Source organism: Benincasa hispida, chromosome 1, assembly GCF_009727055.1.
Source record: "Benincasa hispida cultivar B227 chromosome 1, ASM972705v1, whole genome shotgun sequence".
Classification (NCBI taxonomy): Eukaryota; Viridiplantae; Streptophyta; class Magnoliopsida; order Cucurbitales; family Cucurbitaceae; genus Benincasa; species Benincasa hispida.
Window position 1 is genome coordinate 64,535,221 of NC_052349.1, and position 15,431 is coordinate 64,550,651.

The window sequence follows — 15,431 nt, forward strand, 5'->3', positions numbered from 1 at the left end:
GGCCTGTTTTACTTTCACTCGATCAAGGCCCATACCTCATGATCGATATCTTCCTTCTATTTGCATACTTCTAAATTCCTCCACAAGTGTGATTTGACATGTAACAAGAATATCATACTCCTTTCCATGAGTAAAAACTCCTTTAAAACACACAAAACAAAACAAAAGAAAATACTAACTTATTCGTTAGATATCGGCTACCTATCAATTTAGAAACCATCAAAGCTTCTCCAGATTGAAATTCATCCAAAATCAAAGCTAGCTAGTAGACAATAACATATTAAGTAACCTATCAATTTACAAACCATGAAAGCTTTTTTAGATTGAAATTCAAGGATATATATTGTCTAGGTATTAAGTAACACTCCCTTCAAAATTTGAGATGCGAAGAAAAAGGCAAAGCAATCGTAGAAATTCCTTTCATTTTCTTCTCATCACAAAAACTTAGTACAGAGCAATGTTATAACAAATAACAACTAAGACTCTTTTTACTTACTAGCAGCGTGTTGTAAATAATCTATAAAATCTCTTTAATTCACTTGGGTGAGTCTCTTTAACTAGACACTTTGATTCTAGGATGTGCAAAAGTTATTATGCTTATAAGATGGAGCCGTCGTTGTGCCAATAACTAGATCATATCTAGAACAAATAGCTTGAATAATAATCTATAGAAATAGAGAATGAGAATATGTTCTAATTTCTAACATGTTGCCTAAAGTTGGCTTAAAATCTACATGTTCTAAGCTCTCATTAGTAAGTTAGTAACAAACATTAAAAGAAGAAACTAGACAAATAAATTTAAGAAACTAATAGTGTACCTAACATTTCATATGTTGAACTAGTTATATTATGAACTTAAGCATTTAAATTTCAGAACCACACAATAAACTTGTATACGTCAAAAGAAATCACTTAGCTCCCTCTTTCAAAATTAAGACTCATTTATTTGCCACCATGTTGAACTATAAAAAGCAACTTAAATCAAGTAAAAATAGAAAATGATGATCAAATCAAGAATCTAAATTCTACAACGACACAAGGCAACATATGTAATCAATCACATTATTTTAATAGGGCTCACATAATCTTCCATTCAAATAAGAGATGTGTACGTAAGGTTCGGTCTTTATTTCTATATGGGTTGGTTTTCTAGGTTTTGTTTCAATATTTTTTTTTAAAAAAAAAAAAGAAAAAGAAAAAGAAAAAATTACCTTTAAAGTTGTTTGGTTTGGAGAAGATTGAACCCTTGCCTTCTTCACTGTTCGACCAGTTACATTGTTGTTACGCTTAACAAACACAAACCCCAAAAAAATCAATTAGAATTTATAAACTTTCATTAAAAGCTACTGCAAAACATATCTAGTCAGTCAGTTTGTATCATCTTCCAAATTTAAAACCAAATTACATTTCAAAAACCAGAGCTTCATGAAACATAAAAATTAAAGTATTCAGAGAATCAGATTAACAAACATTTAACAGAGCACTTGAAATTAAATAGTTACCACATTAAAAGCCCATGAAAAGTTTCTCATGCCTCATTCTAACAACTGAAACCCAAAACTTGTTTTCCATCTAAAAATCAAAATTAAATTCCTCTTACCTCTGCAAATTAGAACCAACATCGCAGCCAACATCTAAAAACTGAAGTCACAAACCTCTTCTAAAAATCAAAACAAATTCCCCAGTTGTCTTCTAGAAATCGAAGTCGCAACCTTACGCCTCTGAAAATTGAAGTTGTTGCCGTAATACTCCTTCTTTGAAATTCACGATGTTGCAACCCTCTAAAATTGAAAACGAAATCCTCTTCCTATCTATTAGATAAAACAAAAACATAACTAAAACAAAAGATAAAATCTAATCACCATCAACTTTGTTGTAAACTTTGGTTGAACAATATTTTTTTTGCAGTTGTATCAGCCAAAGTGGTTAGCCATGAAAGTTCAAGTGCTGCATTCAGTATTAGAGCACCCTTTCTTGAGCCTTTACACCTTTGCAGAGCCATCGACCTTGTAGAACTGGAGGACAACGAGCTTCACCATCTTGTGCTTGTGTTTGATCTTCTTAGGCTTGGTGTAAGTCTTCTTCTTATGCTTCTTGGTGACTCCCTTGAGACTTAGAACAAGGTGGAGTGTGGATCCCTTTTGGTTTTTGTAGTCTCCTAGGGTTTTACCATCCTTTACCTATCATTAAGATAAAGAAGTTGGGGAGGAGAAAAAAAAAGCATTGAGACTAAAAATAGGGAAGAAGAGAAGCCTACCTTTTTTGGGATTTGTCTGATGAGGGAGCTAGGAACTCAGTTACACGAGATGAAATTCACTCATTTCCCGAAGTAGGAGTAAGTAGATAGATTGCTTCTTAAGGGCTAATTTCGGGTCTTGAACATAGTGGTCACAGATTCTCTTTGGAAGAGAAGACTCAGTCATAGTAGGACTATGACTTATGTTTATTAGAGGGATCAGTGGTACTTAAGAAGTTAGATGTAACTACAGAGGCAAAACGGTATATTGGTCTAGCTGTACTTACAAGCGATCTGTGAAGGGTTATCGTATTGTTGATTGGTTGATGGACACAAAATATATCTGTAGCAAGGAAAGTGCAGTTGTCGATCTTTAGTGGAGTGCCCAATAGTTAACGGATGGTGGATCCCGTGACTAAAGAGTTTAGTCAATTATTCATGTACGAGCTTCAAGCTACAGGTTCATAAGATCCCCTCGGTAGCTCAATGGATTCAAGTTGAGAATCAGTTCTTGGGGTTGATTTGAAATGTTCAAATTGACAAGAGTAAATTCAATTATATGTGATATTGTTTGTGTGATGTATGAGATACATCAAGTGGAGGATTAATATAAATATGATTTACATTAAGTACCATAAAATAGAAAAGAATTATGGTTTATATGTTTCATGAGATGAAATATTAAAACTATAGATTATAAATCTAATATGATAAATTGGTTATCATATATATTTGTAATAATATTATTTATTTGATAATTATCTCTTTTTCTCTAATAACCAATTGAGTAGGAGGTTATTGGTGGTTTTATGGTAACCGTGAGATAAAAGGAAAAATGTTTTCCTAAATTTATAAGAATTGCTACTTTCGGAAAGTAACTCACGACAAGGCTATAAGTGAAAATGTTTCACTAAGCGATAGTATAGAGAGACTAAACGATCGTGGACATTATCTATATGATAGTTCATCAGCTGATCGTAGCTTAATGATTGCGTGGAATTGTCTATATGATAGGTTGCCATCTTCTACACGATTGAGCACATCTTCTATACGATAGACTGCGTCATCTCCCACTTACTCAATTGTCTACACAATTGTTATCCTTCAGTCTTTTCCTCTAACCAAGTTCATACAGAGCCCACAACTCCTGGATTCTCATATCGAGAATACCAAGGTAACCCTTGTGGTGGTGTCCACACTCAACTCGATTTATATCGAGGTTCTGAAGGCCATTCGTTGGGTTCGTGTTCGTTGTGATTGTGTTGTTGTTCCGATCGTTGTGTTCGAGCATTGCTGTTCTTAGACGATTGGAAATTGATCGAGGGAGTTTGAAGAACGAGTCTTCAAAGGTACACATACTTTATCCCTTTATTATCATCTTGTCAGCATACTGTAATTTCTAGTTGTTGCATGACCTGTTAGTTTCCGTTTTGACTGTAATTATTAGTGTTTAATTTCGAATGGAATTTGGAACGATCCTTTCGTTGCTCATGGAAATCCTCATGTCTGATTTCCTTCAAGTCTATCATATAGACTGGGTACTCGATCGTTTAGTAAACGAGAAGCTGTCGTTTAGTAAACTCGCTCATCGCCCACTCTCTCAAAGGGCTATCGTATAGCTCTTTCTTTCACTCGATCAAATGTTAACCGATTTTGAAAAATGAAAACAATTTTCACTTTTATTCTTCAGTTATTAAAACTAATAATAACTTCCCACTTCACAGTTAAAGGAGAAACAAATAACCAACCAAACAATTATCTCATAATTGTTTTTATTATAAATAAATATAATAACTAATTTATCATATTATATTTATAACCTATAGTTTTAATATCACCTCATATGTAATATATAAACCATAGTTCTTTTCTTCTTTATTTAATATAAATCATATTTATATCGATTCCTCCAATTAATGTATCTAATACATCAAATCAATTATATCACATATAATTGAATTAATTTAATTATATCATATATAATCAAATTCCCTCTTGTTAATTTGAACACTTGAACCTAACCCAAAAGCTGATTCTCAACTTGAATCCATTGAGCTACCAAGGGGACCTTATGGACCTGTAGCTTGAAGCTCCAACGGTACGTGAATAACTGACTAAACTCTTTAATCACGATATCCACCATCCGTTAATTGTTGGGCACTCCATTAAAAACCAACAGCTGCACTCTTCACACTATAGGCATATTTCTGTGTCCATTGGATATAACCAATCAACAGTACGATAACCCTTCACAAATTGCTTGTAAGTACAGCTTGGCCAATTTACCGTTTTGCACCTGTAGTACATCTAACTTCTTAAGTACCACTAAATCCTTTAATAAACAATACATCATAGTCCTACTATGAGTAAACACTTCTCGAGCCAAGAGAAAGTGTGGCGCCACATTGTTCAAGCCCCAGAATCAGCCCTTAAGGGAGCAATCTATCTACTTACCCCTACTTCGGGGAAGGAATGAATTTCGTCTTGTGTAGCTGAGTTCCCAGCTCCTTAATCAGACAAATCCCCAAGATGGTAGATTTGAGTCGGCGATCTGGCCACTCGCACCCATATAAATCAAATGACCGCCCTCATAGGCAGGAGTTCTCAACTCACCTAGGATTAAGGTTATATTACCTATGGTCATCCTAGTAAAATGAAAGTCTCTATCATGAACGACGTTATATAACGAGACTAAACATTTCGTGGTTCGGTCTTATACAAACTCCTTTGTATAAGATACACCCGCTCACATGTCTTCACATGAATGATTAGGATCAAACCATTTGTAGCACTTTATAACACTTTAACATCCACAAAGTGGGTCATATCCATAGTGCCACCAAGATAAGGTTTTCCTCATTTATCCATATACTATGGACCATTTAGGTTATCACTTAAGGCATGATCCACTTGTATGTCTCCACATACATGCTTAAATTACAACGATAACCAGTTATCTTAGTTTTTTGGTTTGTGGTTAATGCAACTAAAATATCTCATATTTCATAGACAATAGTGAAGAAAATATCTCATATTATTACATCACAAATGTTTATTCATACATGGGTTTACAAACTACAGGACCTTACGAGATTTAGGGTATCAACCCCAATAGTAAAAGACACTGGGAGGCCGCTAAATGGATCTTAAGATATCTAACATGGTCCAAAAACTCTAACCTAATCTATCAGAAGTCAAATCAATCAAAGTTAGAGTTATATGGGTATGTAGATGTTGACTATGTGGATTTGGACAAGAGAAGATCCCTAACAGGTTACCTTTTTCTTTTTGGTCCTAATTTAATCAGTTGGAAAGCTACATTACAACCTATAGTGATCCTATCTACAACAGAGACTAAACATATGACTCTTACATAAGCAATAAAAGAAGCATTGTGACTTAAAGAATTAATGAAAGACTTTGGTTTAGATCAAATGGTAGTTAAAATCTACTTTGACAACCAAAGTGCTATCCATTTATCCAAAAACCCACAATGTCATACAAGAACCAAGCACATCGATATAAAATACCACTTTGTTAGAGATAAAATTGAAGTAGGGGAAATAGAAATTTTAAAGGTACATATCTCAGAGAACGCCATTGATATGCTGACGAAGTCGGTTCCAAAGCTCAAGCTTCATAAATGCCTTAAGCTTATCGGCTTCAACCTACCAGAGACAGAATAAAGTGTTAGAGCTTGGAAGAGTTATTTTTTAAGAATGCATGCATTGGTTTCAAAGTGGAGAATTGAAAGAAGATGAATCCAACGACTCAAATTTACAACGGCTAGTTTTACATCTCATGAAACTAACTGATATGAGATTTAAATATTAGATCAGATCCGAAATTGTAAAAGTTGTAAACCCTTATCTATGATTCTTCAAAAAGGATTTCTTCCCGTGGATGTAGGCTCTATTTTAGCTGAACCACGTATATCTGTGCTTTTCTTTCCTCTTCCCTTCATCTTTATTTCTGTATGTGTTCTTTTCATCCTTGCAAACAACAAGAAATCACCATTAATCTGTTAGTTTCAGAAAGCAAGAACAAGAGAGAAATAAGAGACAACATTCGAGGTAGAGAGAAAGAGTAACTTTACCAAAATGGATTCACTCATCCAAATTTGATCAGAAGAAAATAATTTTCTTACCCAACACGTGTGTGAAGATCAAATTGTTTACGTGGTTTGCTCCCAACCAAGCTCTTCACCAACCTTTGCTTCTTGAGCCTTCATCTACTTGTTCTTCTTTGGTCCTGAAAACAAAATAAGGAAGCCCAACAAGAAACCCTAATAGGGATTCAAACAATCCCATTACAATTACTTGAGAATCACATCTCAAATGAATAAAACTTGAATGATAATTTTTTTTTTAATTCCCACAGGAATAGATATTTTGAAGATCACTAGTTATAATTCATTTTTCTCAAAATTTGTAATCAACAAACATAGTTTTATTGCGGAGGATAAGGTCATTAATCCAATTATGTTTAATTATCACGTGAAATTCACATCTTTTGATTATTACGTGGGATCCACATTATCTTTTTACTTACTTTTCACGATTTACCCTTATTTATTTAGTTACCATGTTTAAATTAATTAGAAATATAACAAAGAAATTCTGGTAATCATTTATATTTCATTACATTTTCCTATGGAAGTAAACAACACTAGTGGATTCTTTATTAGGATTGTATCAGTTTGTAGTAAACACAATTATAAAAAAAAACTCATTCTCTATAGATTGATGTCTATTACGATTATATATGAATATAAACTCATTACGATTATAACAATTTTATTACCAAATCTCATTATGAATCATTACTTTAATTTTTCACTCTGGATTATTTGTAGTGGTTTAACAAGTCCACTAATTTGATTTTATTAACCATTTTCCTACACCATACAAAATAAACAAAAATTTCCCTCCAAACATTCAAATGTTAATGATGAATGATCAAAGTTCTATTCTATTGTTGTTATTGGTTAATTTGATAAGAAATTTTTTTAGTACAAGTAAGAAGGGAGAGATTCGAACTACAAATCTTTTGATCATGACTATTTTATTTATTAATTTTCTATTTTTCAAATTTATGTTGTTTCCTCACAATTTTTTTTATGGTCATTTCATGATATTTTGTCAAAATAGAGATTAGTTGCATAAAGCTCCTCTGATTTACATCAAAGACATAAATTCCAATTTCTAATTGGTTCCGGTCTCTAGTGTAACCTAATGTAAAACGTAAACGTAAAGGTACTCTAGTTCTAAGTTATGTACTATTATTTTAATTTAAATATGCAATAAAGTAAGTTCAGTCATTTCGTAAGAGAATAAATATTCTTTTATAATAGTCATTCATTTACAATTGGATGAAATTTTGAGGTGTACTCTAATAGTGGGTCTATTCTTGATGTATGCTTTCAAAGTGAATGTTGCAATAGTCGTCAAATTAGATAGAATAGTGATATCTTCATACTTGGAGAAAGTAATCGAGAGGAGGTGATGAGTTCAATTCTATAATTCAACCGATATAAAATATATACGGTTAACTTTGAAGCAATTTGATTTGTTGGTCCCAATTATTTTAAAAATGAAAAAAAGAATCATGACATATTGAGATCTTACTCAAATTCAATAATAAAACAAAGACAGGGAGATTCATAACTAAATTGAATGGTTATCAAAGAGGCTAAAATTGCTGAGTTCACAAAAGTAGAAAGGAGATTCAACCTTAATCAAATTGGCACTGAACTTTGATCGAGTTCATCGTTAATCAAATTGTACTCTTCCTTTAAGCGAATCCCCAGATTTGAACATCTCCATTCTCCACTATATGGAACTTTTTGCCCTTGATTCCGATAATCGGCTTCGAGCTTCCGCCTTGCTACTTCTATTGTTCTTCCAGGTAAGAACCCATCACCATCTTTCTGTATTCAATGCCATTTTCGATTTTATCAGTTTGGTGTTTGAAACAGCTGAGAATTTTGAAAGAGAATTTGTGAAACACCCAATTCTTCGCCTACCAAAATTTTGAACGACGATTCTTCAATTTTCCTTTCTAGCTGGCTATGGGTTTTTGGGTTTTCTGCAGATGAGTCATCTATATCACTGATTGGGGAGCTTTCCCATCTCCAATGTTCTTTTAATTTCTCCCCCCTCCCTAAATCCATGTTTACAGGGTTTCGCCTGCTTATTTTCTTCATTGAAATGTTACATTTCCATTATCTTGGTGAATATTTCATCAATTATTGAGTTATTAGATGACTGGACGTGTAGCTGGAGAGTCAGGCTTGTACCCTTTGGTCGTAAGCACATGGCCCTTTTTGGAAGCTGTTGAAAGGGCATGGAGTGCTGTTAATAATGGCTATTCAGCAGTTGATTCTGTTGTAGAAGGATGTTCTGCTTGTGAAGAACTGAGATGTGATGGTACAGGTGGGCATTTTAATTTGATAAAGAAATTGATGTAGGTCTAAATATAGATATTTGTGCTCAATATGTAGTTTATTGGTTCATTCATTTCTGTGGCTTAGCTATGGTGTCTGGTTCTCTCTTCTTTGAATAAATTTGTTGAGCAGTTCATTGGGTGTTCTCTTTACATGAAAAAATATAATGGATTTACCAACAATTTTTTGACAATGATGCAATGAGGGTTTTGAAGTTGAGGTTGCTTTCTGCTGTTGATGGTAGTTTTCCCTTCTGCAGGAAAAAAGTATGGATGCTTTATGCATTTTAAATCACCCATTTCACCTCAAGATTGTTTTCATAAAAACTCAACTTTATTTTATTGGTCCACTTTATTTTCTCTAGTGGACCTCTCAATGGGATTCGAACCCATATGAAGTTCTCACCATCTATCAAAGAAAAAAAATAACATATGGATCTCGTAGGATCTGAGAAATTCTTGGATTTCTTTTGGAAGTGGATGATTATTCATTTGCTTCACACGTTTCGTGGATAGTTGGGGCATTGAGGAATATCCAAAAAAGGATTCAGGGAATCGGTTGATTCTATCTCTGTTTCTTCTGTTTGAAGCAAGGAAGGATCCTGAAGAATCGATCCATCTTTTAGTTATTGCCGTGCTTCAAAATTTTCTCCATAGAAACACATTGTGCTATTCACGGTTTGTTGCTTTAATATACATAAATTAATCTGTGCATATGAAGTCCCGTGTTTAATGTAATTTGTTATGGATAGTTGGACCGGGTGGAAGTCCGGATGAAAATGGAGAAACAACAATCGATGCCATGGTTATGGATGGGGTAACCTTCTCTCTTGTTTTCTATAATATTCATTTGCTGTTACTCATTTTTGTGCATCAGAATAAGGGTTTTATATTTTACTAAGGATATGCCTAGGTGACGATGGAAGTTGGAGCTGTAGCCGCCATGAGGTATATTAAGGATGGTATAAAAGCTGCAAGATTAGTGATGAGACATACCAAACACACTTTACTTGTTGGAGAGAAGGCATCTGCTTTCTCCATTTCAATGGGTCTTCCCGGACCCACAGATCTTAGCTCGCCGGAGTCGATAGAAAAGTGGAATAAATGGAAAGAGAACAATTGCCAACCTAATTTTTGGAAAAATGTTGTGCCTGTCAATAGCTGTGGCCCTTACCACTCTAATGGCCTTCTGCTAGTTGCTGAAACGACATGTCCAGGAGATGATCCAAGGAGAGCTGTTGAATTAAGGTCAAATCATTTTGGTCTTCACAGTCACGATACCATATCGATGGCAGTAATCGATAAGGTAAGTGGATAAGTGAAATTCATTCTCCTTTGACATTAAATTCATATTAAGGATTTGTTTCTTGGAATAGTTTGGGTACATTGCTGTTGGAACATCCACCAATGGAGCCACCTTCAAGATACCAGGCAGGTAATTCTATTAACTGTCTACTCTTCACTTCATTGATAAAGCTGTGGTCTTATTTTACGCAAATTAATCTCGTCTAGGTAAATCCACAAAATGGAATTTCTATTTTTGATTAATTTAATCTTTTTTCATCAAATTTCTCCCCGGCATGAGTTTCAAAATTACTTTGTTGTGCGTTTGTGTGTGCTTGCTCTTATAATAAATTCTTCCAATTTTTGGGTTTAATGCTTGATGAGAATGCCTCAGCTGAGACCAACAACGCTGATTTACTTAGTTATCATCTCTGAATACTATATTTTAGGCTTTCAAGTATCAAAAGGCTAAATATCAGCCTCTTTTGTCACTAAAAGCTTGATTCTCGGAGCTTTTGAATAGTGGAAAATTTCAATTGGCAATGTAAATATGAGCTTAAAAGCTGTAAATTTTGATATGGCTGCTATTATGATTTAGGTAATACACAGAAATATCTGCAGGTTTGAGTAAGTACCACATAATAAAGGGCATAAGTGCCAAGGGCATGTCAAAACTCATTTTGTAACGACGAACTCGAGTTTTTGTGTATTCTCCAGGGAAGGATTTGCTTTCCCATTTTAACTGAAAAGACTTGCTGGTATTTCTTGTCTCTGGCGTTTTTTTTATTCAGCTGCACTGAATGAGATGATGAAATCAAAGTCATTTTCATTTTTTATTTGCGCAATTAACTAGATGTCATTGAAGCTTTTGGAATCACGCCTCTCTGAATTATCTTTCTTTGCTGCAGGGTGGGTGATGGTCCTATAGCAGGATCTTCAGCATATGCCGATAGTGATATCGGTGCATGTGGAGCAACCGGGGATGGTGACATCATGATGCGTTTCCTCCCATGGTAAAAACCGAGAATTTTCCATCTAACAAAATATTTGAATTCTGAAGCTATGCTTATAAACAAACCATTTCTACGCATTATATATGCAACTCCGCTCTCACTGAAACTAGCTTTGAGATGTTTTACTTTTATATGATGAACAAACTGATCCAGGTCTATTTGCTTGTTCAATAATTCTTCAATATCATCCTCAGTTTTCCTATATTTAACTGAATTTCTTATATGTCGAATTGTCCCGTTTCGGTCTCAAAAACACTTCTGCTTGATTACAGCTATCAAGTTGTTGAGAGTATGCGACTGGGGATGAAGCCAAAGGACGCTGCTAAAGATGCAATATCAAGGATTGCAAGGAAATTCCCCGACTTTGTTGGAGCTATATTTGCTGTAAACAAAAATGGTACTCATGCCGGTGCTTGCCATGGATGGACATTCCAATACTCAGTTCGAAGCCCAGAAATGTATCGCACCGAGATTTTCACCGTACATCCCTGATGCTGCAAATCTCTTCACTTTTGATATTGTGGTGCCTGTGATTAGTGCATGAATGAAACACATGTACACTGAAAAATATGGCATTGGCTCATAAGCATTGGAGTTGAAGTTGATACACAGACATTACTTTGCTGTGATGACTGCTGAGTAGTGTATGTGAAAGCTTGATGGGAAGTTGAGCAGAATTGCAGAACAAAAGCTTCTTGTTATTTCCAAAACACTCAAATTAAGGTATGGAAAACATTGACTTGTAGGAGTTTGGCCAAAACAACTTTGGTTTTGGGTCTAGTTTTTATTTGGTACTTTAAGTTTCAAAATGTTACACATTTAGCAAGTGTTTAGCTCACCCACATGAGTTGAATTGAGTTAGTAAAAATTATGGATTCAATGTTTGTCCCATCAACTTTAGAAACTCGAATAGCGAAAGTGTTTTTAAATACAAAATTGAAATTATTAATTTATAATAGTCGTCTTTTATAATAATTTAACATTGAAGGATTGTTTGAGGATGATCAAGTCATCCTTATATTATAGACCTCTTGTGATAGGCATTAGAAGACCAATTACTTCTTAATTGTCCCACCACACCACACTTTAGGAAGAGGTAGCTTTGTGTTCAACTTATATGTTCCACGATCGTAAAATATGTTATAGGGTGGTTGATTGTATCAATAATAGTATTTTATCTATATTAAGTGCACTAGTTACATGTAGGAAAATGTAAATTTTATTTTTATTTATTGAGTTCACATCTCAAACGAGTAAGAATTTGGAAAGTAGGTGTGTCGTTGAATGGTGGAACAAAAAGTTAAGAACAAAAAAACAATTAAAAAAACTCATAAAAATGTATGGTTTTTTAGGTTATGAAAAACTACACTAGATGTCCATGACTTGATTAAACTTTACTTTGCACTTCCCAAACACAAACAATTATTACCAACTATGCGTGTCAAAACGCACCTTTAGTCCTTAAGTTTTGAGTTTGTTCAATTTAATTCTTAAGTTTCAAAATGTTACAATTTTATTTTTGAGATTTGAGTTTTGTTTTAATTTGGTTTAAGTTTCAAGATTTTACATTTTTAGTCTTGATTTTTCATTAAATACTCACTTTTAGTCATTGATGTCAATGTCTATTAATTTAAAATAATAATGATGAAAAATAGTGAAATTTAATTAATTTTAATTATTTTAAATTAATTAACAAATATTAACACTAAAGACAGGAAAATGAATATTTAGTAAAAAAATCAAGATTAAAAGGATAAATCTTGAACTCTAAGAGCCAAATTGAAATAAAGCTCAAATGTCAATGACAAAATTGTAACAATCTAAAACTTAAAGGACTAAATTGAAATCAAACTCAAAATTTAAGAACTAAATATGTTACATTTTGAAACTTATGAACCAAATAGAAAATAGATCCAAAATTTAGGATAAAATATGTACTTTTCCTCCATTTTTATCTTAAATGTTCAATTTCATCGAATGATTGTTTTCAAATACAGGAAAATGAATCAAGATATTTACAAATAATAACAAAAGATCACAATCTAGCATGATAGATTCAAAATTTTCAGTGGTTTTTGTTATTTAAAAATTTTCTTTTATCGAATTAATGAACTCAAAATTTAAACATGTGCTTCCATTTTTTTCATCTGTTCAAGTTTTTTTTCTTTTTTAAAAAAAACAAACTCACCAATTTTAATAAAAAGTTACAAATTTTGGAACTTGACAATTTCAACAAAAATCTGGCCTTTTCTTGCATTTTATTAAGCTCGATTATTATACACAATGAAGAAAAGTTTCACTTTAACTTCATTGTTATTATTTTTCTAGTTTCATCAATTTCGTTGTTGATACATATTTGATCATTTATTAAATGCATGTAAATTTGTTTTAACTTGTCCCCTTGTGATTATTAATACGTATTTTCTTTGAGGTTAGAGGGTCAAACTATACCTCATTTTTCTTAAATAATATTCATAGCTCATCTTTGTTGTACTATAAAAGAACAATTTTTTGTAGTACTCAGTTAAACTTGAAGGTAAAGATGGCAACATTTACTAAAATTCAATTTGAAGGTAAGAATTGAGGAAAATTTCAGTTTTTAATTCTAAACTTGTCATCTTATATCAGTTTTCTCCGTAAACTTTCGATTTCATTAAATTGAACATTAAATTTAGTTAAATGTCATAGTTTCTATCCTCTATTTAATCTCTACTAATTCAGCCACTCATTCTCATGATTTTTTTTTTTTTTTTTTGTAAACTCTCTCATTTCAATAATATCAAATTTTGCTCAAATTTAAGTTATATATTTTTTCAAAACTCACCAACGTTGCATCATCAAACTCATTCAACACTTTGTTCATTTGAGTCCGTCGGATGGATGACCCAAAAATTAGGTAAAAAATGTGAAATGATCCGTTTTTTTTTTTTTTTTTTTTTTTTATAAAAAAATACCGAATGACTCTTTATTGACTTCAAACTCGAGTAAAATTAACAAAATATACTCGCGTGCACGCGGAAAAGCAGTCTCGCTCTCGCTCTTGCTCATCTCGCACTCTCTTCGTTTTCTCACTCACAAAATCACTCATCTCTGTCACTCTTGCTCGTCTCGCTCTCTCTTCATTTTCTCACTCACAAAATCACTCCTCTCTCTCGCTCTTGCTCACTGGAGTTGGTCGCATCGGAGCTGCACGCATGGACTCGTCATGCTGGAGAAGAAGAAGAAAACGTATAGAGGAAAGAAGCCGGAGAAGAAGAAGAAGACAACATGGAGAGGAAGATTTCTTGCACCAGAGAAGAGAAAAAAGAAAAAAAAAAAGGACAATACCGTAACTTCACATGGTCATGACATCAACAAAGGAACATTTGACATTTTCTTAAAAATAGCATCATTTGCATTTTAGACTGGGTCCTTTGGACAATTATCTTGGAAAATTTGTATGGATGACCCAATTTTTGGGTCCAAAATGTCAAATAACCAATTTTTAAAAAATAATGTCAATTGACCCTCTGCTGACATCATCACCATACCAAATTACGTAAATTGCCCTCACTTCTTCGTTTTCTTACCTTTTTATTAAGAACCCACCAAAACTAAAAACTCTTCATTCAAATTTTCCAAGGCTAACGGCTTCGTATCGCTCATAAACTAAAAAAACTCTTTATAATTCATCATTTCAGCTTGCAAACGATTCTACTGTCTCCGAAAAATCGAATCTAATCGGTAAATCTTTCAATCTATGCTTGAAAATATCTTACACTGATCGGTAATGGGGCTTTGTGGGTCGTTCTGGGTTTAGAAATACATTGATATGGTTTTTTTTTTTTTTTCAATGTGTTATGTGGTTGAAGATGAGTAGAAAGAGTTTGTGAGTGAGATAAGTGAGAGTGAAATTGGTAGATCGATACTAGAGAGAGCGACACAAGAAAGGGTGGGTCGTTCTGGGGTTTAGAAATACTGTGAACCTATGATTTTTTTTTTTTTTTTCTGGTTTTCAATGTGTTATGTGGTTGAAGACGAGTAAAAAGAGAGAATGTGAGCGGGATAAGTGGGAGTTACTAGAGAGAGTGACACCGGAGAGAGCGATACCAGAAAGAGCGACATCGGAGAGAGCGATACCAGAGAGAGCGACACCAAAGAGAACGATATTGGAAAGAGCGATATCGGAGAGAGCGATACCAGAGAGAGAGACACCAGAAAGAGAGATACCGGTGAGAGCGAATCTAGCGAGAGCGAATCCAACGAGATTTAAACACAATGTTGTTTTACAATTTTTTTTCTGAAGGAGTTTACTGATTGAATCTTTATTTCATGCAGGAGTGATTTAAGATGGCAACACGTTTCAAAATACTTGAAGTCGATCGATTTCCTGGTCAAGTAACAAGTTTGGACCACATTGCTAATGCAAACAAGATTGTGAAGGAGAAGCTTACGCCAAGGCAGTTGGACATGTT

The 15,431-nt window shown here is 33.6% G+C and overlaps 1 protein-coding gene across 3 annotated transcripts; it reads left to right on the forward strand.

The window, feature by feature from the left end:
• Positions 1-7,824: 7,824 nt before the first annotated feature.
• On the forward strand, positions 7,825-11,930 carry LOC120087512 (probable isoaspartyl peptidase/L-asparaginase 3). 3 transcript variants are annotated; one of them, XM_039044357.1, is made up of 7 exons: positions 7,825-8,143; positions 8,499-8,670; positions 9,433-9,497; positions 9,594-9,986; positions 10,057-10,115; positions 10,873-10,977; positions 11,250-11,930. In XM_039044357.1, the coding sequence occupies exons 1-7, from the start codon at positions 8,072-8,074 to the stop codon at positions 11,467-11,469; spliced, it is 1,086 nt and encodes a 361-aa protein (XP_038900285.1). In that variant the 5' UTR covers positions 7,825-8,071; the 3' UTR covers positions 11,470-11,930. The 3 variants fall into 3 exon arrangements, with proteins under 3 accessions (XP_038900285.1, XP_038900288.1, XP_038900286.1); XM_039044360.1 differs by having other exon boundaries at positions 7,843-8,143; positions 8,515-8,670; positions 9,583-9,986; XM_039044358.1 differs by having other exon boundaries at positions 7,845-8,143; positions 8,515-8,670.
• Positions 11,931-15,431: the final 3,501 nt, after the last annotated feature.